General features: G+C 38.3%; 1 protein-coding gene across 2 annotated transcripts in view; it reads left to right on the forward strand.

Annotated features, from left to right (window-relative positions):
- The window catches only part of LOC129779088 (tubulin glycylase 3B-like), a 50,655-nt gene extending 26,508 nt beyond the window's left edge, over positions 1–24,147 (forward strand). For both annotated transcript variants that reach the window (XM_055786354.1, XM_055786355.1), the window contains exons 3-4: positions 23,114–23,635; positions 23,702–24,147. In XM_055786354.1, coding sequence (XP_055642329.1) covers positions 23,114–23,635; positions 23,702–24,009 — 830 coding nt within the window. In that variant the 3' untranslated portion in view covers positions 24,010–24,147. The remainder of the gene's footprint in view (positions 1–23,113; positions 23,636–23,701) is intronic.
- Positions 24,148–24,644: the final 497 nt, after the last annotated feature.

Here is a 24,644-nt window from a genome sequence, read left to right on the forward strand (position 1 = left end):
ATGGAATTACTATATTATATTATTATTTGAACATGACTGTTAAAACACATAAATTCATTTCCGCGTGCTGAATCAAAACAATTCAGAAAACCACCCGTAATGAATGCTGATGATTGATAATGGTCCTTTTGTTACCTTTGTCATGGCGAAGAATTATTTCTCGTTGCGACTATTAATGGATTTATTTTGACGTAGGACTACGTCTAACCGGAAGATATAGGGGGTGAAATGGAAATCTAGGCACTGAACAAGTAGGAAAAAATGCAAGATTTGGATCGCTTATAACTCGAGCATTTCTCAATAGATCGCAAAGGTTTTTGCATCAATTAATAGGAAATATATCTACGCATCTATCATAACGAATAACATTTCATTTTTCTTGAGATAAATAATTGAATAATTGTGAAATATCAAGCATTGTCAAATTGCACTATGTGCCCATTTTTGATTGGTCCATTTTGTGCTCCTCAAATCGTACCGACCAAAACGGGCAACCAGAGCAGCAGCGAAATAGAATGAAGCACGATTCGAAAGGAAAAAGAAAAAAATGAGCGAAACATTAGTCGCAGTCTCACACATGCGTAATTCTCGAGCCAGCCAGTCAGCTTAAAAATCCCCGCTCCGCTGCCGTAACGATCATTCTCATTCAAACCGTACACCACATCGGTTCGCATCACAACACATCAACAAACCAACCCAAGCAGCCATGTCTGGACATGGTAAAGGAGGAAAAGTGAAGGGAAAGGCAAAATCCCGCTCGAACCGTGTTGATCTGGAGTTCCCCGCAAGGGTAGCTAGGGCGAACGCGACGAAAAGAAAACCCGCATTCGGAACAGAACACATTCGGTTCGGTGGACATCAAGACAACAGGCAGTTGCAGCGAGTGGCGAGTGGCAAACGCAATCGCAAAACGGCATCAGGTAGCAGAAGAAAAAAGTTTGTTCTTTATACAAACTGCTTTGGTGGCAAATCCAGAACAAGGCGGCATCGAGGGCGTTCGAAATGGTTTTTTTCAAAACCACGAGTACTAAGTTTTCTAAATTGGAACCATTCCATAAAACAAGGCGCTTTTCAGGGCCATTAAACCTTCCAAAAAAGAGTTTAGGAAATACAGTTCAATGCTTTCTAAAACATTATCCAAAATAATAATAAAACACAAATAGATTTTTTCATCATTTGTTTGCCAGGATCTGATGAGTATGTGAATTTGGCAGTTGTTCTGAGCTTATTGATAGTTGGGGACTTTCCTGATTATTCAATTTTCACCAATTCTTAAATTGTTTCCAGATTGAAAGTACAGTAATTTACAATTAGTTCGACATTTAGCTAATTGGACGGACATGTAATGCGACTTATTTAGTTGGACATTTTTATAAACATAGAGATCCAAATTATGACCCCACAGTGAAAGTCGACACTGTACCACTGTCATCGCAAATGTTCAATTACAGGTTAAAATCGCCTCCAATGCGACACTGAGTGGCGCTTCGGCACGTCGCATTGAATGTAATTTACTGTACAACATGTCACAAAGCTGGATGGGAAGAAATTTTCCAACTGTGAAAGCTGTGGCGAGTGGCAACAAATCGCTAAACAGGAAGGTTTAGCCGAACAAGATGGGGATATCGAGGGAAAACAAAACAATAAACTCTTTAGATTGAAGATAATTTTGTGATCCTGAAAAGGACCCTTTTTAGCCTGCATGTGAATCCAACGAGCGAACAAAAGGTAATGAATGTATCTTCTTCTTCTTTCTTTGTTTTTAAGAGGCTTTAAACTTTGCAGTTCATTCGCCTCTAGCCCAGTGAACGGCCACAATAAAACCAGTCCAGAGGGGACTGGCGAAAGGGAAACCAAAAAAATCACTCATCAGATCTGTCCGCTCGACTCTCGGTTAAAGAAGAAGGTAGGAAGGGATCCTATACTTCATAAGATATTTAATATATGCTGTAAAGAAAAGTAAATATTTACTGATCCGAGGACCGAAGCAGTGACGAAGCACAAATTTCCTAGACTCCAAGTGCCCTTCTCAGGAGGATGGGAAGGAAAGGAGTGGAAAGGATTTGGGTGGGATTAGAGGAGTGGAAGGGGGTGGGAGTGGTGAGTGGCTCCTTGGTGAGTGTGGCTGTAGGAATAGGAAGTCGATTAAAGTATAATGTAATGGATAGAAGATAGATGTGGGTATGAAAGTATATATTATATTATTTGTTATTTATTATCATTGAATGCGTGTATATACATGTATGAATTCCTTCCTTCCGACCCGTACATACATGTGTATACACACATAAACACGCATACATGACTGTGAAGTGGCGAACTTTAATAAGCAATTTCCAAGGTATTTAGTATTTCGATTTAGATTTTACCAAAGAAGTCGGTTTCTTTCAGAAACGCAATTAAATCGGTTTCTTGGGTCTCGTCTCTACTGAGGATATCTCGGAGACTCTGACCTATGTTGTGTCGGACTCGAGCATCTTTGGTGTGTTGACATTCAAGTAAAAGATGGCTAACAGAAACCGGAGCTTCGTTGGAAGCACATTGGGGTTTTACGGCTCTGCAGAACAAGTGTGAGTGGGTGAAGTTAGTGTGCCCAATTCGAAGACGCGTAAGGACTTGCCTTTCCCTACTATTGAGACGGTCCTCCCAAGGGAGAGTGGAATTTTTGATTTTATGAAGATGAGTGGGACGGCTGTTTATCCAGCCTATGTCCCAACTTTCACGGACTTGCTGTTTTACCCAGCGGACAATGTCAGATGGAGGACAGGGCATGTCTGGGGGTTCCATTTTGCTGCCCTTGCCGGCCAATATGTCGGCGGCTGTGTTTCCGCGGATTCCTGAGTGACCAGGAACCCAGCAGAAGGAGATGTTTTTATCTGAAGCAGCATCTTTTGTTTGCTTAATCCATGGGTGTTTGCTGTTTCCACTTAGAAGGTCATGGAGACAGCTAGCTGAGTCGGAAAATATTGTGGTAGGAAGGAAATCATGGGTGCATTCTTGGGTAGCTATTAAAAGAGCGAAAGGTTCCGCACTGAAGATGGAGCATTGTGGTGGAAGAGAAAAGCTACCTATGTATCTACTCTCAAAAATTCCACATCCAACTCCATCGGCATTGACTGAACCATCTGTATATACCTGGTGATTGATTTGGAAATTGGATGCAACGAGGTTATTGAAGCAGGCTTTGACTTTTGGAGAAGGGTCTCCCGCCCGAACTGCCTTGAGAAGTTCAAGGTTAATGTTCGGCGGTTTGACGTTCCAATTTCTTCCCGTCGCAGATGAACGTTCACATATATCGGGAAGATCTTTGTTCGTGAGATTTTTGAACCATGTTTTAGCCCTATGTATTAATGGGACATTGTGGTCGCTTTCGGGGAGTGACAAGTGACGGATGGCTTTATTAGTGATGGCTTTTGTTACCAGGTGGGTGAAGGGAAGTTGCCCACTTTCTGCCATTACAGCAAGAGTAGGACTGGAGGGAAAAGCGCCAATTGCGAGCCTAATTGCTTTATTGTAAATTGGTTGAATGGTGTTTAACACCTTGTCCCCTCCACGGCTGAAGGTGCGTATTCCGTAAAGGATTTGTGGGACCAACCAAACATTTACAACATTTAGCAGCGTCTTTCTATGACCAGAGGCTAGGTTGCCTGCGATAGCCTTGATGATGTTCAATTTCTTTCTGGTGGCTATTTTGGTCTTTTGGGAATGTGATAGGAAGTTGAGTTTCTTGTCGAAAGTAACCCCTAGTATTTTCAATGTCCTCATTGTAGGGATCGGGATTTTGTTGAGCTGAAGATAGGTTCTCCTTCTGAGAGCTTTTCCGATATGTATGTGTTTGGATTTCTCCGGGGAAATTTTGAAACCTGTTTTTAGAGCCCAGTTTTGGATGGAGTCTAAGGTTTTTTGAAGCCTCTTTCTCTGAATTAAGCCGAAACAGCTCGTAGAGATAAGAGTGATGTCATCTGCATAGACTATGATTTTTATGTGGTCCGGGATAACCTCGAATAGAGATTGCATGGCAATGTTGAAGAGGGTTGGTGAAAGTGCTGAGCCTTTGGGGAATCCGTTTTCTGGGATTTTTAGAGAAGATTGGTGGTTGTTAATAACGGTTTTGAAAGACCGGTTTTCTAGAAAACATGTATTTTTTTGCCATCGCTCCCTTTTAACGCTCATTCGTTCTCGTCTCGTTGGATTCGCCCCTCTGGCTGAGTCTGCCGATTTGTCTCTATCCTGTGAGTGTGTACCGCTAGAGTATAAAACACGCGGACCCCAAAAAAATATCTTATTTTCTTTCAAACCGTAAACCCGTGTGGTTGTACGGCATCGGCATCGTGGACGTAACAAAGGAGAACAAGTTAAGGGAAAGGCAAAGTCCCACTCGAATCGTGCAGGTGTGCAGTTCCCCGTAGGTGTATCCGCCAATTGCTCCGCAAGGGTAACTAGGCCGAACGGATTGGCGCCGGAGCACCAGTATATCTAACAGCGATTATAGAGTTTCGGCCGTCGGAGTGCTCGAGTTGGCTTGCAAAGCTGCTCACGACAAACAGAAAACACGCATCAAGAACAGAGCAGCTTCGGTTCGGCGCTCATCAAGGCAACAATTAGTTTCAGTGAGTGGCAAAGTGTTTCACCGGCACGTCCCATTAAATGTAATTTACTGAACAACATGTCACAAGCTGGATGGGAAGAAATTTTCCAACTGTGAAAGCTGTGGCGAGTGGCAAACGCAATAGCTAAACAGGAAGGTTTAACCGAACAAGATGGGAATATCGAGTGATAACAAAAACACAACACCAAAGGTTCTTTTCAGAACCATCAACATATTCATAAAGAGTAAACAGTAAACTAATCCATTTTTCAGGTAGATAGGTAGGTATTCACGTAGGAGAAGAAAATAAAACAATATATTTAAAATATATATTTAACAAAAGCTGTCCCCTTTGTATAGTCCTACGTCACTCCGGTTATGTCCCCGACATTACCCACCCGTCTTTTTATATCCTAAAAATAAATCCATTAATAGTCGCAACGGTATATCTCGGTAGTTTTATCAAAAAACATTGTCTCAGCCAATATTTCTGAAGGTATTTTATTTGGCTACAGCTGGTTCTTCCGTTGTTTAAGTTCAGCATATCCTAAGCATCTTCTATGTTGGATTTCAGCATTCGATATTTGTTGTATATTATATTATTAGAATCCATATTAAATTTAGTTTGTGTACAATTACAAATTAAATTGGTTTATTTCTTTGCTTTCCGTCTATTAAGAACAAAGCCAAACACTGATGGCTAGAAGCGACATATAATCATTTGCATTTGCAATCATTTGCCAGATGCACTTCAAGTGCAATATTCGCTGGCGTTCACAACTCGAAGGGAAACATAAAATACAAAACGAGCAGTATAGGCCATCTTTGTTATTTCGGGCGCAGAAATATTCTGAGAATTTTCCTGGGTCAGGTCAGGTATTGTATTATAGAGATCAGAGATCAGATCATTCGTCTCTAGCCTTGAAAAAGGCCATTGGAAAACTTTACTTTACTCCTGCACTACACCATCACCCTCATTGCCTTGAGGAAGGCACTCGATCTCCCTCGCCCTCGTTGCGCTGACATTTTTTATCTTAAGATAACTTTTTGTTGTATACTACACTGTTACCATTTTGAGGCGTAAGAGTCTCGCTATCTATCGATAAACATTTGTTTTATCTATAACACAGTAGCCGTTTAGGCGTAAGAGAATTCCTATTCTATCGATGCACAACACATGTCGCCCTTTTCGGCGTAAGAATATTGCTATTGTTCGAATGTTCACAGTTGGGCTGTTCACAGCGGGACTGTTGATATGAGGCTTCCTTTGTTACGTTATCAATTGTGCCAATTACCGATGCAGCAGACCGAAAATGTGAGCGGTAAGGGACTGGGATTACTGTCACATGATGATTGTTACGTGGACATAGTATCTAGAACAACACACTAAGATGGTCAGTTGAGGGGCCCTGAGTTATGAGCTCATGATCGTTCGCTTAGTAGCGGACACGCAACCAATTAGGCTACGAAGACCCCCTAACGCAACTTGTTAAGGCAATAGAAATAAAAAAAATTGCGTGGTTATCTATTTTGTGGTTTAATAAGTATGGTGGAAAACACATTAATAGATCTGATTTCGATCATTTTTTTACATTTTAATTTCAGGACTGTGCGGAAATGAACTCAGTCCATTTCGATCAAATTACTGCATATCTCAGCTTTTGTGTCGTTTTGTCTGAGTATTTCTTTTTGCGTCATAAAAAAGTTCAGTTGCAACACCCAGTGAAGCGAGTACAGTGCGGTTCTAAAACCACTGTGCGTGGTATATTGAGACCGCAATTCCATCTATTCGACTTGATACATGCTACAAGTCAAGTCAAAACAAGTGTTAGAGTCGATGAAATTGCAGTCTTATTCACATCCCATCATTGGGTTAACGAGCTTATCATAGCGACAAACCATGCCGAAGAACCGCCAAGAACTTTTAACCATAGTTTCATGATAACAACTCGTTTCACTCTCTAATTTGGAAAGTAAACATTACATTGAGATGTCAGTTTAGCATTTGACGCTAGGCGGCAGGATTGTCATATAGAAATACAGTAGTACCCCGATTATTTGCGAAATGGAGTGGCAAGGTTACCACGGATTACGGAAACCACGGATAACGCAATAAAGGACTCAAAATAAGGTTCCAACACGAGAAAATAATTAACATTAAAACTAAGTATTATCAATACATTAATTAACGAACTATCCATCTGTAGGGCGTGTACAGATAATTTGAAATCTATTACCAGAACAATAAAGGAAGAGCCTACCACTCACTGACAAGTTTCGGGAAGGCCTATAGAATTACTATGGAACTCGCTTTCGCGGATAACCCACATCGTATCATACGCTCGCGGATAATCGAGGTAGTCTCTTTTGACGTAGGACTACGTCTTTCATTTCTATACCGGGGTGTAAAATCAAAGTTTCGAAAACGAAAGCGTTACGCCGGAGACCGAGATTTTGAGCGTTAATAGCTCTTAAACAACTCAACGAATTGGTATGATAAACACTCCATTCGAAAGATAAAATGTCTACGCGACATACACTTGTTACTTTTTAATCCAAAAACTTATTTCAATAGTCTTAAAATTGCTTTCAAAACAGGCTATTGAAATCACCAATCGGTATATAAGCGAGCGCCGCTCGTAAACCCACTCAGTTATGATTGAACAGCGATTGGAGCATGTTGTCGCTGTTGTTGTGAAGCTAATTTCGTCTGGTGTGCTAATCCGAGCTGCTTTCGTGTGCCTTACCACCGAAAGACTAACGAGCTCGAGTCCTCACGGTGCGAGAGTAGAGTAAGAAATGAACGAAAGCAAAGGAAGCGTCATTTTATAAACCATAAAAGTATAGAATCTAAACCCCACCCTTATTATATTCGTAGCTTACCCTGAGAGAGAAACGAATAACATCGAAGTAAGTATACAGTAAGCTTATATAATAAAGAGGGTGGGGTTTACATTCGATACTTTTATGTTTTATAAAATGACACTTCCCTTGCTTTCGTTCATTTCTTACTCTACTCTCGCACCGTGAGGACTTGTTTGTTGAGGGACCAAGCAGACAGCTCGTTAGACTTTCGTTGGTAAGGGACCACGAAAGCAGCTCGGATAAGCGCCCCAGTCGCAGGAAGTGTGTTAAAAAGCCACATCGCTATCGACCGGGAACTTTGCGTGAAATTCGTCATTATCAGAAGTCGACCGAATTGCTGATCCGCAAGCTACCTTTGCAGCATTTGGTTCGTGGAATTGCTCAGGACTTCAAAACCGACTTGCGCTTCCAAAGTTCCGCGGTTATGACGCTGCAGGAGGCTTATTCGAAGATACAAATTTGTGTGCTATCCACGCAAAACGTGTCACATCATGCCCAAGGACATTCAGCTGGCCCGTCGAATCCAAGGAGAGGGTGCTATATTAGCTTAGCATATAATCAACGGCCCTTTTCAGGGCTCCAAATTTGATGGATTAGAGTTCAGAAAAGTTTTTTGCAGGCCAAACTGAAACGAGAATTTTCGTTTGGATGCCATACAGCATCGAGAAAATTCCGGAAAGATCTAATCGTTGCTGAAAAATAATCTGCCAGTTCCCTGGGAATTGAAAAATACATTCATGCGAAAGAGTTTATTTTAATGTTTTCTAACCATATAACACAGCGACCAAATACAATTGATTTCGTAATTTTTCAATCAAGTGTAATTAGCTGGAGAGCTTCTGAAGATTATTCTTTCCCATCAGTAGGATATTTTCGTATCCAATATTATATGCGCGCGCAACGGAAAATGTTTCGTATCGCGAAAATTATATAATTTTCAATCGATTATTGCTCAGTCGCCGAAATTTTCATACTCAGAGAGTTCATTCTCCTCTAGTTTGCCTTCCAAATTACCATCGTAAACCACACCTTCTCTCGATTTAATCACGCACGAAAAGCATACTTAAATAATATTCTGGTGGTGGAACCCATTCATTTTTCGTGAGGCGTCGTGCACAAATTACGTAAAGCGATAAGGGGGGAGGGGGTAGATGTTGCGTTACTTTCTGTTTATTAGAGATAGGAAATTGCGTTACGTAAGGGGGGGGGGAAGGTGGTTCAAGATCCGGATTTTTAGCGTTACGTACGACGCCTGAGGACATCGACAAGACAACATCGTTACTGAACGAGCTGAACGGCGAGGGATCGAGGGATTCATTACCTGGCCTGACCTGACCTGAAATGCAATCAGTTTGTTTTAACTGTGAGGGAGCGCAGAAAAGCCGATCGATCAGAAGGAGAAGAGAAGGTGACCAAGAGAGTATCAGCGAAATACGGTTCCTCGGGAAGACATCGAAGCAGCCGCCACACACACACACATACACGCGCGCATCTCTTTTCGTTTGCTGGTTATCGAGAAGAAACCTGGAAAGAATTGATCGTTGCTGAAAAATAATCTGCCAGTTTCCATTGGAATTGGAAATTACATTCAAGCGAGTTTATTTTGATGTTTTCTATCCATATAATACTGCGACCACATACATTTGGTTTTGTGATTTGTCAATCAAGTGCAGTTAGCAGGAAAGCTTCTGAAGATTATTCTTCAGAACAAGGTTTATTGTATCCAATATTGGATGCATAAAACCTTGAGCCTCCAACGTAACGATCTCGTTTTTGAAGTCACCCAAATATTTATTTATTCATTCATTCAACTTCATACAAATGATCTCTAAATCAACGATAGTCCTACGTCACCCTTGCGGTTATACCATAGATATAACCCACTTCCTGTTTTTTACCGAACACGTTGCTAAAGTGAATGAGAAGAAAATCGATGAAGCAACTCTCTTTATATAATATTTTGAACTCGAAAAAGTCATTGGTTTATAACCTTGTCCATGTAAATTGCAGATAAACTATAACAACATGGATAATGGATTTTAATGAGATCTAAACACACATTTTAACCTTCAACTACATTGCACAATGGTCCAGGAAGTGCATTTAAGGGGAAATTAGCATCTAGAGGTCCACAGTGATTCTCTAGACAAAAACTGTCATCTACAAAGATGTTACATATGATGAAGCGCTCATTTTTATGTTGTCTCAAATTTTTATATTTCATCTTTTACATTTCAACCCCTACATCAAAATTGTCTAAGGACGACTTTTAGAGCTTATCATGACCAACATTTTGCTATGCAGAACTTGTCAATATCTTAATACTACCCAAAGTTATTGATGGGTTTTCACCCAAAAACTCATGATTTCAATTTTAGTTTACTCAAATACAAAAAATAATATAATGTTACAGGAATTTCTCAAATAGTGAGGAATAGCTTTACATGATGAATTTTTGTTTTGTCATTTATGATTCTAATAAAATATCATGCAAATGATCACCATGGCTCTTTTGCTTACAATGCTCCAATTTTCGATTACTCTGTGACAAATTCCCCCTGGAATAGTATGTATATTTTGGCCTTAAGTTCTTCAAGATTTGCAAAAGTTTCAAAAATTTGAGTTAAAAAGCTACAAAGAAAATAATCCAATGGTGTTAAGTAAAGCGATTTCGGAGATCACCGAACTTCCGCCAAATTGCGTTGCCAACTGCAGTCGATTTGATCAATTTGCAGGATGAAAAATCTGTCGATGTTCCACGATAACGCTCGCTATTCATTGTTACTGTAACACTGTAACAATCGTCAGATTTTTCGAAAAAAAACGGCCCAATGATACATTCATATTGAGATACCATAACTTTTAGTAGGTATGGTGGATTGACGTGATGAAAATATATATAGTAAACATTATCTTTCAACCGACCTTATGGCAGCCATTACCAGATTATTGGAATGCCTTAACGCAATCCGCGCCTTTGTTTAATTTTCCTTGTTCCATGAAATCAAAACAAACAATTTTGCGCGCTGACTTAATCGGTCCGAACTTCAACTTCAGCTTCAACTACATTGCACAATGGTCCAGGAAGTGCATTTAAGGGGAAATTAGCATCTAGAGGTCCACAGTGATTCTCTAGACAAAAACTGTCATCTACAAAGATGTTACATATGATGAAGCGCTCATTTTTATGTTGTCTCAAATTTTTATATTTTATCTTTTACATTTCAACCCCTACATCAAAATTGTCTAAGGACGACTTTTAGAGCTTATCATGACCAACATTTTGCTATGCAGAACTTGTCAATATCTTAATACTACCCAAAGTTATTGATGGGTTTTCACCCAAAAACTCATGATTTCAATTTTAGTTTACTCAAATACAAAAAAAAATATAATGTTGAAAATCCCATATTATGTAGAGTCAAGTATGCTTTTTCAATGCCGTCAACTAACATTTTTTATGTTTGCTCCAAAAATAATGACAAGCGAATGAAGAGAGCTTTTTTGAGATTTTTTGGGAAGAAATATCAATAACTTTAAGTAGAGTTGAGATATTGACAGGTTTTGCATAGCAAAGTGTTTGTCTTAGTAAGCTCTAAAAGTCTTCTGAAGACAGTTTGCATTTAAAACTTGCAATATAAAAGTTAGAAGTTAGAAAAAAAGAACACTAAATCGGTTATTTCAATAGATAGAAAAAAAAACTTTGTGCTAAAAAGTTTTCTTAAAAAACTGGGGCTATAACATTGTAGAACTATGGTTACCTCTATCTATAAAAATAAGAAAGTTATAATTTTTATTTCATCGTAAATTTTGGTAACCCTATTTTAGACAACATAAAAATGAGCGCTTCATCATATGTAACAACTTTGTCGAAGACAGTTTTTGTCTAGAGAATAACTGTCGAGCTCTAGATGCTAATTCCCGCTTAAATGCATCTCCTGGACCATTGTGCATTGTTAAAACCTATCTATAGATATGATGCAATGATCAGACATTTTGTGCTGGAAGCCTGATTAGTAAATACATCCGGGTTCGTTTCCATCTTAGTTGTTCTCATATGAGGTACATTATTTATGTTTGAGTTTGATGATTTTATATTTCTCATTTAACTCATCGAGAAAATGCAAGTTGTTACACATCACATCCTATAGCCGACTAATTGAGCATCTGCTGTAGAGTCCTGACATTTAGAAACGATGTTTTGAAGTTGTCTCGAGCGGAAGGGACAAAAATGAAGGTGCAGAGCATAATCCTCGTTGCTCATTTGGCCCTTATCTCCCGAAAATATTCGAATGCATCCGCCAAATTCCTGTTGAGTTTATACGTGCATGGCTAATTTTTGGCGCATTAGTCACATGATCCATGGCTTTGAGGTTTTGTCAAAAAATAACATTCCTCAATACCTTGGCATAAAATCAATACCCGATAATTCAGTCACTGTTAAGGAAGTACGGTAATATGTATATTAGCAAATAATTGTATTAATGAAAAACTCTGGCTGATAATTTGATACGATAGCGTTCTGAAATTTCGCATGAATTGATAAATCGTTTCGCTGATTTTTTGTTGTTTTCCCGTTTTACAAAACATGTCGTTGCCAAGGGTTTGTTTGATTTAGACTTGTACGCTGTCGACCTCCAGCTCCCACCGATTCCCACGGGGCATCGGAGCGGAAGTCGCGGGCGGAGTACATTTTAACAATACAATCAAGAACTCGATGCCATCACGAAAGAAACTCTAACATTATCTATCCGCCGCTTTCGACTATGAAAAGTTTTATTTTAGTCCTTGTTCCGTATTCCTCTCACCATTGAACACGCTGATATAGCAGGTAGACGGCAAAAAGTCTGAAATCAGGTAATGGAATCAGTTCAACCAGCAACAGCAGAAGCAGTTTTATGTTGATATCATCCCTTGTTGTCCTCGTCGGATTGACTGCACGGCATTATACGTTGATAGTGAGCCAACCTTCTCCGGTGAATCGCTCAATTTGATCGTAAAAACTCGTGTTTTGTACGAATAAACACCAATTAATTGAATTCCTATAGAGGAAGGTCGAAATTCAAATTGTTGGTCTATCGCAAGAAACATTCGCCTGTGGATGGCGAAAGATTATCTTTTTCGCAGAGTGGAAAATTTGTAATGTAAAGTTATTCCCATTAGAAAACTATTTTGCTATGGATTACGTTTGAATGTTTGCGTGCCGTGTTTCTAACCAATTACTATTTGATGAAATGCAACTTTTTCTTAATTGTTACGTTATCCGATCATCAACACATTATCGGGGGCTAACTGCACTCATCATATTTCCTTTGCAATGTATGTATTCGGAGTAATCGATTCAGTCACGAATGAATTCAAAAGTTAGAACGGCTTTGGGAAGCGCGGAGCATGGTTGTTACCTCCCAACCTCAAAACATGCCTCCCCTGGTTCAATAGCTTCGATCGCTGGGCTTTCTTGTACCCAGCCCTTCAGCGGTGCGAAGCAGATAGATTTACTGAATTTTATGAAAATCGTATTCCGCAGGGTGAAGCTTGTAGTTTCGCTAAAAAAAAATTTAGCGAAGCAGCTTACAAAATTAAATAAAAATAAAGTGATTATTTGCAAGTTTGGTAAATTAGTTCGAATATTACTTATTTAGATGATTTGGAGCTTTTGAGGAAAAGACGGATGTGTACTTTTCTACAGAAGCTTTTTCCGCCGTTTGGGTAATCCGGTTTCCATTTGAAAGTGAAATAAGTTACATGAATTTCTCAAATAGTGAGGAATAGCTTTACATGATGAATTTTGTTTTGTCATTTATGATTCTAATAAAATATCATGCAAATGATCACCATGACTCTTTTGCTTACAATGCTCCAATTTTCGATTATTCTGTGACAAATTCCCCCTGGAATAGTATGTATATTTTGGCCTTAAGTTCTTCAAGATTTGCAAAAGTTTCAAAAATTTGAGTTAAAACGCTACAAAGAAAATAATCCAATGGTGTTAAGTAAAGCGATTTCGGAGATCACAGAACTTCCGCCAAATTGCGTTGCCAACTGCAGTCGATTTGATCAATTTGCAGGATGAAAAATCTGTCGATGTTCCACGATAACGCTCGCTATTCATTGTTACTGTAACACTGTAACAATCGTCAGATTTTTCGAAAAAAAAACGGCCCAATGATACATTCATATTGAGATACCATAACTTTTAGTAGGTATGGTGGATTGACGTGATGAAAATATATATAGTAAACATTATCTTTCAACCGACCTTATGGCAGCCATTACCAGAATATTGGAATGCCTTAACGCAATCCGCGCCTTTGTTTAATTTTCCTTGTTCCATGAAATCAAAATAAACAATTTTGCGCGCTTACTTAATCGGTCCGAAAACACTGATTTTTTCAAAAATATCACCAGAATTGCAAGTCAGGTTATTAAATAGGGATAATCAAGTGTAGTAGTTTTGAAAACTAAACTGAAAAATCATTTTCCGTATAGCTCTGAGCATTTGAACTCACACTATGTTTTCAACCCTGGGGTAAGTTGTAATCAGTTAAGATCGTCTATTTTTCAAACATTGCTGCAGATGCCGGACGTTATTTGTCGGTGATTGCTATATGAATGAATGATGATAAATTAAAAAAAAAGAATCATTCATATTTCGTTCCTCAGTATGTTCCACATAATGGGCCTGATCACGAACGTCACTCCACGGTGAAAACGAAATGAAGTGCATATAGCCTTGCATACAAATCATTTCGTTTTCACCGTGAAGTGACGTTTGTGATCAGGCCCAATTTATGAATTGAGTCCTATTGTTTATACCGTTCTGAATCATATTTCGGAAACTTTGTAATAATATCTTGAAATGCTTAATGCCCTGATGATATAACTGTGAAATTATTCTCACAATTGATTCTTTAGATTATCCCCTATGATTTTATATTAGACTAGCTGAACCGGCAAACTTCGTCCCGCCCAAAATTTGTTTTTTGTTATCAATACCTTCAAACATTTACATTTTATTATTATGAGCAAGTTCATGGGTCCAATCGCAGAACTGTTCATCGATTGATCTTTTAATCGACCCTGTTGAATTTACCTTTTTCCTGTAAAATTCCTAGTAATTCTAACAAAACTCATCATTATAATGTCAGATTATTTTCAGACACAATTCTCGTTCAAGATTTTTCAACCACTTGCAAATAACATGTTCCTCCGTTACATGGAATAAATGATTTATACAGAAAATATGATAGAATAAAGACAGCCCTAAATCGGACAATTCCTTCCTCGAGTTCTGCTCTTATCAACACATTCGACGATCCTTTTTTTTTGGCATAGATAGAAGAAGATATATGAGTGCGCTTGATCACATTAAAATCCATTTCCAGTTTCGAACAAAGATCAATTTCGCTAGCGCAAACATCAAATGTACTAACAGCACTTGTCACTATGTAATTGTAGAACATATGGGAATTGAATTTTCCGAATTTTCCCTTTTTCCTTCAGAGTTTTTCGAAAATTTTCAATTGTCATGTTTGGAATATTTTTGGTTGAAATATGTGTAATGTTTTTATGGGACCCCCTTATGGGCCTCCATTCCAGTGGAGGGAGGACAGACAGACAGACAGATAGAGACGTCGGTTAATCGTTCGATCAATTCAAATAATAGAATATCTGAAATTATAATCGAGTAATTTGGTATCGAATAATTTAAAATCAAAATATGAATACATCGAATAATTGCCACTGTAATCGCGATTAATGAATTAAAGAATTTTTCTCAAGGCTAATGCATTTTTAGGTTGAGAATTAGGCTATACAGTTTTGTTTATCCAACATTTTTTCATCCAACCATCTAACATCGACAACCCGATAGACCACGCGACCAGAATGACAACGTGATACGTGATTATTACAAGAAATAAATATTCACTATTCGCAGGATAACTTCGAGATCCTTGAGATCTTGTACTCGGGCTAGACGGTCATCAGACATGGTGTAGTCATAGATGATCGGCTGATTTTTTGCGGTGATAAGAGATCACGTTAAATTTCTCAACGCTAAGGCATGTTTCTGGAACACCAAGCTGCAAAGGTACACACTGAAGTTTGCAATTCTTCGCAGTCCGAAGGGCATTTTATCATTCAACCATTCCGTGCCAAACCGATATAGTGGTTCTCAGATTTTCGTCAAAAGTGGTAATTTGGTTCTTTATCGCAAAACATTAGACCCGTATTTTCTTATTTGTTTTTTATTAGGGTGCCCATGCCCAGGAGGTCCAAAAAATCATTTTTTTCCATAAATTTATAATCTTTGAACTTCAAATTATTGAAGTCAATGAGGTTTTTTTTTCGTTTATGTGATATGATTTTTCAATGTTAACCGATATTCTCAATAAACAATTTTCCCCCTTTTATCCAAAAATGACTTTTTACAAAAAATCATGAAATTTGAACTACTGTTCGCTTTAGATGATCTACATATTGAATTGAAACAAAGAAGCTAATCTTCTTTGAAAATATATCTCACTTGTAATTGGATTCTAGTCGCATAGGTCTAGTCTAGTCACATAGGAATATTGAACGAAACATTTTTAAGTAATTTTTGAAAAACGTCATTATTGCGTTCATCGTGTCGTTGCTGGGCCGATTTAGAAGCATAGTTTCTGGGATTCAACAATACAGTAGCCTTGAGGGATGAATAATTGTAACCGAATTTCTTTCTCAGCTACTTTATGAATTACACGTTTTATGAATTTAACATTCAAAAAAATCTATACCTATCTGTACTTCAGCCCAAAAATCTGTAATTTATATCGCACAGGATCTGTACCTAAAATTCTTAAAAATCTGTACCTTTCCAGATAAATCTGTACTTGTGGCAACATTAATCTTGACACGAACAGAGCGAACTAATAAGTAGGATCTAAACCAATTAACACTCCTCGACGATACACTAAGTTTATCCAGTTTAGCGAGGAGAATTTCGTGTTTCACTGAATTGAGAGCAGCCTGAAGTCCAGCATCAAATTGCAATCCTGAATCCATACGTAACGCAAAGTGACGAGAGCAGGGTGATCAGCATCAAGATCAGGGAATCAACCGCCAAAGAATTCGAAGAAATGGGTAATGCAGGATCATTCATCAGGACAGGGTCCAGCAATCGACCATTTCTATTGAGATGTGTGTTGACTTGAGAAAAACCGTGTAAGTTGAATCCGACCAAAAGATCACAACAGGCCACGGGTATATGCGATGACAATGGATCGATAAATGGCGTACCACTTTCAGGGAAACACCACTGCAAGCCAGCTTGTTATAGTCACCGAACAGAAGAGCAGGAGAGTGGACTTTCAAACGAGCTGAAACAGAACCAATGGATTCCACATACTGATCAACTGCCGTGCTACGCCCATACTGAGAATGTTGTGAAGTGTTTTGAACTTCCACTAAAACCCATAGTTGTTCAAGTAGAAGAGAAATAGATACAGAATCTAGATATATTTGATCAGTACCATCAGTAGGGTAGAGCGGGGCTAGTTGGTCATAGGGGTAAGTTGGTCAGTGACAATATCTTGAAATCTGAACGTCCAAAAAATTAGCGATCTATTGATAAAGCGAATTGCTGATGCAATAAAATAAGCAAATTGGAAAAACTTTTTTTTAAGTTAACCCTTTGCGGTCGTATTAAATTTGGGCATGGGTGTCGTACTGGCCGGAATTATTTTTCCTTGAAAAAGCAGTAATACATGCAAGATTATGAAAAATATTTTTTTTGTGAATTTTATGAATGTATTAATTAACAATGTGTTTTAATGTTATGTTTTTATATAAAAATTATATTTTATATTTTGTCTTCGTATAAAATCTTTCGAAACAGTCTCCAAAAGTAAATCATATGAAGTATAATAAATACATTATTTTATTTTTATTATTCGTTGAATATGAGACGCTTTTGCCATTGATGCAATAAATGTGTAATTAATGTTAGCAATTTGTATCCGGAAAGATCAACACTTTTCACTTTTATCAAACGAAATTTCTTTACATGAAATTGTTGTGATTTTTGAAAACAACTACTTCAACAAAATTTAAACCAGTAGTTATTTAAAAAATGTTTTCTGCGTATCCGAAATGTTCAGAACTTTTCACTTTAGACGAACAAAGATTTTGTCGCTTGAGACTCTATGCGATTATTCAAATAACATGAGACATTTATACAAACAGTATATCTGACACTTATGAACAATCTTTTCGATCACACCAAAGTGTTACAATGGCTAAATTCTGCAGTTATGATTTTTGCCCCACATTCCTATGCATTCAACGCACTGTGCGTTGTCTTATGTGGGTGGCTACTTTGTTTGTACCGTTATCTATTATTTATAGGAGCACCGTATTAATTCGTGAACAGGCTCACTAGACATCAAGCTTCGTTTAGGAAAAGCATAAACTGATACTTAGTTGAATAAAATATAAGATTAGCATGGCTTCTTGCTGTGGTGGCTGAGAGCAGACAAACGACCACAAAGAGTTAAAACATACAAACATGGTGCTGATTTTTCCAAAAATCATTCACTGTTTGTGCATTATAAAATTTGTTCTGAAAATGGTTAATAATTATGAAAAACTAGCCGACTCGGCAAACTACGTCCCTCCCAAAATTTGTTTTTTGTTATTAATACTTTCAAACCTCGTTTTCATACTATGAGCAAGTTCATGGGTCCAATCGCAGAACTGTTCATTGATTGATCTTCTAATCGACCCCGTTTAATTTTATATGGCAGCTCCCCCTTAGAGAGGTGGAGTGTCTAACCACCGTAAAAACATTTATTGCGCCCTAAAACCTCCGCATGCAAAATTTGGTTCCATTTGCTTGATTAATTCACGAGTAATGCAGAAATTTGAGTTTCATTTGTGTGGCAGCCCCCCCTTAGAGAGGGGGGTGGAGTGTCTAACCACCATAGAAACATTTATTGCATCCTAAAACTTTCACATGCCAAATTTGGTTTCAAATGCTTGATTAATTCTCGAGTAATGCAGAAATTTGTGTTTCATTTGTATGGCAACCCCCCTTTGAGAGGTGGGTGGAGAGTCTAGCCACTATAGATACATCTATTGCACCCTGAAATCTCCATATGCCCGATTTCGTTTCATTTGCTTGATTAATTCTCGAGTAATTCAGAAATTTGTGTTTCATTTGTATGGCAGTTGCCACGTTGCCACGTTGTTCGGAACATTGTTTGTAGGGGGTTGGAATAACTTTCAAGCCAGGTGATGTATATTAAGCCATAGGGCCATAAGTGCTCTCTTGAGAAGCTCGTGTAGCTGCTATAGTGAACAGATTTCATTGGGTGCTAAGTTCTGTTTATGCATAGGAAAAAAAGGAGAATGGGCAAGTGCCTTCGAGGAAGTGAAAGATAACGATAAAGACGTGAATGAGCCCGAATTGATTGAACTTTGGGGATAATATAGTAAAACCATTTTCCGAGATCATCCCTCCATTGATTATGCCAACTGATTAATGCCTATTATCGGCAAGTGGAGTATAATTCATAACACGTGTTGGGTTACTGCCATACAAATGAAACATACATTTGTGCATAATTCAAGAACCAATCAAGTAAACTGAACCAAATTTGGCATGTGGAGGTTTTAGGGGGCAAGAAACATTTCTGAAGTGGTTCAACACTCCTCCCACCTTACTGATCTGTTCGGGTGGAATGTTTCTATAATGGTATGACACCCCTCCCTCCACTGGAATGGAGTCCCATAAAAACATTACAAATATTGCAACCAAAAACATTCCAAACATGACAATTGAAAATTTTCGAAAAAATCTGAAGGAAAAAGGAAAAATTCGGAAAATTAAATTCCCATATGTTCTACAATTACATAGTGACAAGTGCTGTTAGTACATTTGATGTTTGCGCTAGCGAAATTGATTTTTGTTCGAAACTGGAAATGGATTTTAATGTGATGAAACGCACTCCTATATCTTCTTCTATCTATACCAACAAAAAAGTATCGCCGAATGTGTTGATAACAGCAAAACTCGAGAAAGGAATTGTCCGATTTAGGACTGTCTTTATTCTATCATATTTTCTGTATCAAACATTTATTCCATGTAACGGAGAAACATGTTATTTGCAAGTGGTTGAAAAATCTTCGAGAATTGTGTCTGAAAATAATCTGATATTATAATGAAGAGTTTTGGTAGAAATACTAGGAATTTTATAGTAAAATGTAAATTCAACGGGGTTGAATAGAAGATGAATCAATAAACAGTTCTGCGATTGGACCCATGAACATGCTCACAGTAAGAAAACGTGAATGTTTGAAGGTATTGATATAAAAAAAAACAAATTTTGGGCGGGACGAAGTTTGCCGGGTCAACTTGTATATAATAAAATAAAAGAGATGATTTTTGGACAATATAATTTGATGCGGGGTGACTTGGACCGTCTGTGGGGTGATTTGGTCCAGTGTGTGTTTCATCGAAGAAAACATACTTATGTATATGTAAAGTATTTTGGGATAATGTTACAATCAGTAACAGTGTTCTGGGATCGATACCAGGTGTCTTGGCCAGATTCCAAACCAGAAAAAATGGATTGAGACCATCTCGAATCCTGCATAGATCTTTTCACTGTTGTTCGAGCATTTTCAAACACTTTCGATGCTTGGTCAAAGAAAATCCGTTCTTGATGGCCTACGTTCTTTTTCAAGCTCCTCCTTCTTCCAACGTTGTCTGCCCATCCTCTTTTTGTAATTCAGCGGCATCTGGAATCAATTAGACCAAAGAAAAGCCTCAAACCCGTAGGACGTCTCCATGTCACCCCACACAGCATATAAAAAATAAAATGCAATTAATTTCATTTATTGTTATCAAACTTACCGTTTCGCTGCATCAAATTGTTCCTCTTCTGTAGGCGAACAGAACTTTACTGCACGATACACGAAAAGTTTATTTAATCAGCGGGAAAAACTTTGAAAGCACGATCGGAAAACTCGCATTGTTTGACAATCGAAGTGCATTATAAAAAACAGGAAGTGGGTTATATCTATGGTATAACCGCAAGGGTGACGTAGGACTATCGTTGATTCAGAGATCATTTGTTTGAAGTTGAATCTCAATCCATTCTGAATGAATGAATAAATGAATATTTGGGGGACTTCGAAAACGAGAGCGGTACGTTGGAGGCACAAGGTTTTATGCATCCAATATAGGATAAGAAAAACCTTGTTCTGAAGAATAATCTTCAGAAGCTAACCTGCTAACTGTACTTGATTGACAAATCACAAACCCAAATGTATTATATGGATATTTTATGGAATGTAATTTTCAATTCCAAGGGGAACTGGCAGATTATTTTCCAGCAACCATTAGATATTTCCACATTTTCCTCGATACTGGAAGCCCACCAGTGGTTAATACTAATTCGATAACCACCTGTTAATAGCATTTGATTGAAACATATTTGGTCACAGTGTTACATGGATAGAAAACATTCAAATAAACTCTTTCACATGAATGTATTTTTAAATTCCCAGAGGAACTGCCAGATTATTTTCAGTAACGATTAGATATTTCCACATTTTCCTCGATACTGGAAGCCCACCAGTGGTTAATGCTAACTCGATAACCATCTGTTAATAGCACTTGATCGAAACATATTTGGTCACAGTGTCACATGGATAGAAAACATTCAAATAAACTTTTTCACATGAATGTATTTTTAAATTCCCAGAGGAACTGGCAGATTATTTTCCAGCAATGATTAGATCTTTCCGGAACTTTCTCGATGCTGAATGGCATCCAAACGGAAAGAATTCCGCGCGTGTATGTGTGTGTGTGGCGGCTGCTCCGAACTCTTCCCGGGGAACCGTTTGTGGCATCACTCTCCTCCTGATGAATTCTCTTCTGGCCTAAGGTGCACAAACAGGCTCTTGGTGGCACCCTTCATCCGCGCTTTCATGATAAATAAAGAGCTTCACCGCAACAGCGACAACATGCTCCAATCGCTGTTCAATTAGAACTGAGTGGATTTCCGAGCGGCGCTCGCTTATATACCGATTGGTGATTTCAATAGCCTGTTTTGAAAGCAATTTTAAGACTATTGAAACAAGTTTTTGGATCAAAAAGTAACAAGTATAGAACGCGTAGACATTTTATCTTTCGAATGAAGTGTTTATCATACCATTTCGTTCAGTTGTTTAGGAGCTATAACGCTCAAAATCTCGGTCTCCGGCGTAACGCTTTCGTTTTCGAAACTTTGATTTTACACCCCGGTATAGAAATGAAAGACGTAGTCCTACGTCAAAATCCATGTTGAACCGTACTTCTTGAGATAAAGGAGTGGTCCAAATTCTGCCGATTTTTTTGCTAACCCTACCCGTATTTCGGATGATTATAACTCGAACATTTCTTAACAGATCGGAAAGATATTTGCATCAATTGATAGGAAATATTTCTACGCGTCTTTCACAAGTAATAAAATGTTATTTTTTATGAGATGAACAATTGAATAACTGTAAAATGTCAAGCGTTATCTAAACGCCCTAACTGCCAAGGGTCGATTGGCCCGATTTACGGTTTCCCCAACAAAGACTTCAAAATCGATGTACCTGTGGAAATCCGCTTTGCAAATATACATGCAAGTCGGGGGTATTTTTGTTCCCACCGAGCTGTGTTTCCCTAACACGGACTTCAAAATTAATGTGCCTGGGGGAATCCGCTTTGCAAATACATGCAAGTCGGGGGTATTGTTGAGTTCTTTTGTACTCCCTTGTCGTTGTGCAGACCGAAATATGTTTCCCTAAAACGAATTATATCAAACGTAAAAGGACGTTAATCAAATTTGTTGGTAACGAAGAACATAATCTATTTCAAAAATTTCGATGCATCCTAAAATAATATTCGAAGTGATAAACAAGTGGGTTGCATAATATAATGGCGTAGTTCTACGTCGAAAATATGCGATCGTGTCCTAGATACAACCCCCTACATTTTTTTTTTTGGTAAAAGGTAAGCTTTATTGTGATATATAACATTCTAACGCAAACTTCGTACTACAAAGTTATAACCAAATTTAATCAAAAATGACCAATTGGCCCCACCCTACCCTACTTCATAGTAAAACCACAATATTGAAGTTCATCAAAATCATTCTGCAAGCTTGTATTTACGTTAATATTACATCTACACCGATTATTCGCAGTGTCATTTTTGAAGAAAAGGTCATTTCAGGGATGTCTCCTTTGGAGATCTTTGGCAAAACAAAATCCGTACATTTCCGTTTTTCTGTGAACGAAACTCATTAGAAAAGGAACATTTCATGAAACTAACTTGTTTGTACATTTCAGTCTAATACGTGGAATAATAATAGGTCGAAGTTGATCTGCATTCCAAACAGTTACTTAGTTTATCGACAAATCGATTTCAATGTTATGAGAACTAATTCTCATTGTGTGCTCAGTTCAAGAATGTCCAATAACTTGTTACTGCGCATCTGATCAGTATACCAATGTGAGAACGGTTCTGAAGAAGTGACTCCTGCCAGAACCTTGAGACTCATCGAAATTATATGCACTCAACGATTTAAAAAATTCAAAAAGGTTTATGGTTGAATAGGAACTGAACATGTGATATTTTCTTTCCAGAGAAACCCCTCCTGATCCACAACACGAAATTCGACATCCGACAGTATTTTTTGATCACCTTCACCAGCCATCAGCTGAAAGTGTGGATGTATCGCGAGTGCTACCTGAGATTCAGTTCTCGCGAGTTCAATCTTGACGACTTCAACGAATCTATCCATCTGACCAACTATTCCATCCAAAAGTATTATGCGGGGACCCCGAGGAAACAGAGCTGCCCGCTCCCTTCGTGCAACATGTGGTCCAGCAAGCAGTTCCAACAACATCTACAATCGCTGGATAAGGGATACTACTGGGAGCGAAAAATTTATCCGGACATGAAGAAGAACATTCTGGCGATTATTTGGGCGAGCATTGATGGGATGAAGATGGAACGCAACATGTTCGAGTTGTACGGAGCCGATTTCATGGTGACGGAAAATTTTCGAACCATGCTCATTGAGATTAACTCCAGTCCGGATTTGTCTCCGTCTACCGAAGTTACTGAAGCAATTTGTCCAGCCGTATTAGAAGATCTAGTAAAAGGTAGGTTTATATAAAATGGAACAAAGTAGAATTATAATATTGACGCGAATAATTGTTGTCAAACAGTTGTGATCGACAACACCAACGATAAACGAGCCGGCACCGGTCAGTTCGAGTGTATCTATTCGGTCGAAATTCCCCGTGTCGCTCCATACGGATACGGACTGTCGCTCGAGGGGAAATTCATAGGTCCCAGGAATCGATGCCGAAGCCCACTGCCACCAACCGGACCAACGATGTGTTCATTGAATCGTAGTCGCACTGCCAAGATAACACCCGTTACAATTTCATCGCCTCTTGCATCGAACGGCGGAAGTAAGGGATCTAGCGCAAACAATTCGGTCGAAAGACCACGTTCGAATATGAGTAGATAATGCGAATTTTAAATCGTTACCAAAATGTTACACATGTTACACACAACTGAGTGTTGCTTCAACCGTCATTACAGTAGTTTATAGCTAAATCGAAGTATATATGGATCCATTTATTGTACTAACCGAATAAAGAACACGACCATGAACATTTGGCAGCGTTTGTGATCGTTTACAAATAATCCTATCTATTTCGCGTGGCAAATGACGTGAGATGACTCTAGCCATAGTATTCCCGAAGGCGATTAGCATGACTATAGTTTGTCATCAGATGCGATTTGAGGTCGTGTCCCCACGAGCTGGAAAATGAAAGGTGGGAAGATTTTTAAATCTGTGACGTCACAGATTTTGTTTATGTATGTTACTTTTCTTATAATAGTCCACTACATAGGAAAAGTGTTGTTATTAAAAGTAAAAATAAGCAGATGAAATGAACAAATTAGTATTTTTTCTTAAATCAATGCTAGCGTTCAAAATCATAGGGGCCCAACTGAAATTTTAGCAGAAACTGAAATTTCAGTATTGTTGAGGTGTTCTAAACTTTATTTCAATCTTATTTTACTTCTCGTTACATCGACCAAAAACGTAAATGAACAAAGTCAGAGGTACGAAATCGTTTTTTCCTTTGGCGGAAAACA

The sequence above is a fragment of the Toxorhynchites rutilus genome, chromosome 3 (genome assembly GCF_029784135.1).
Source record: "Toxorhynchites rutilus septentrionalis strain SRP chromosome 3, ASM2978413v1, whole genome shotgun sequence".
NCBI lineage: Eukaryota > Metazoa > Arthropoda > Insecta > Diptera > Culicidae > Toxorhynchites > Toxorhynchites rutilus.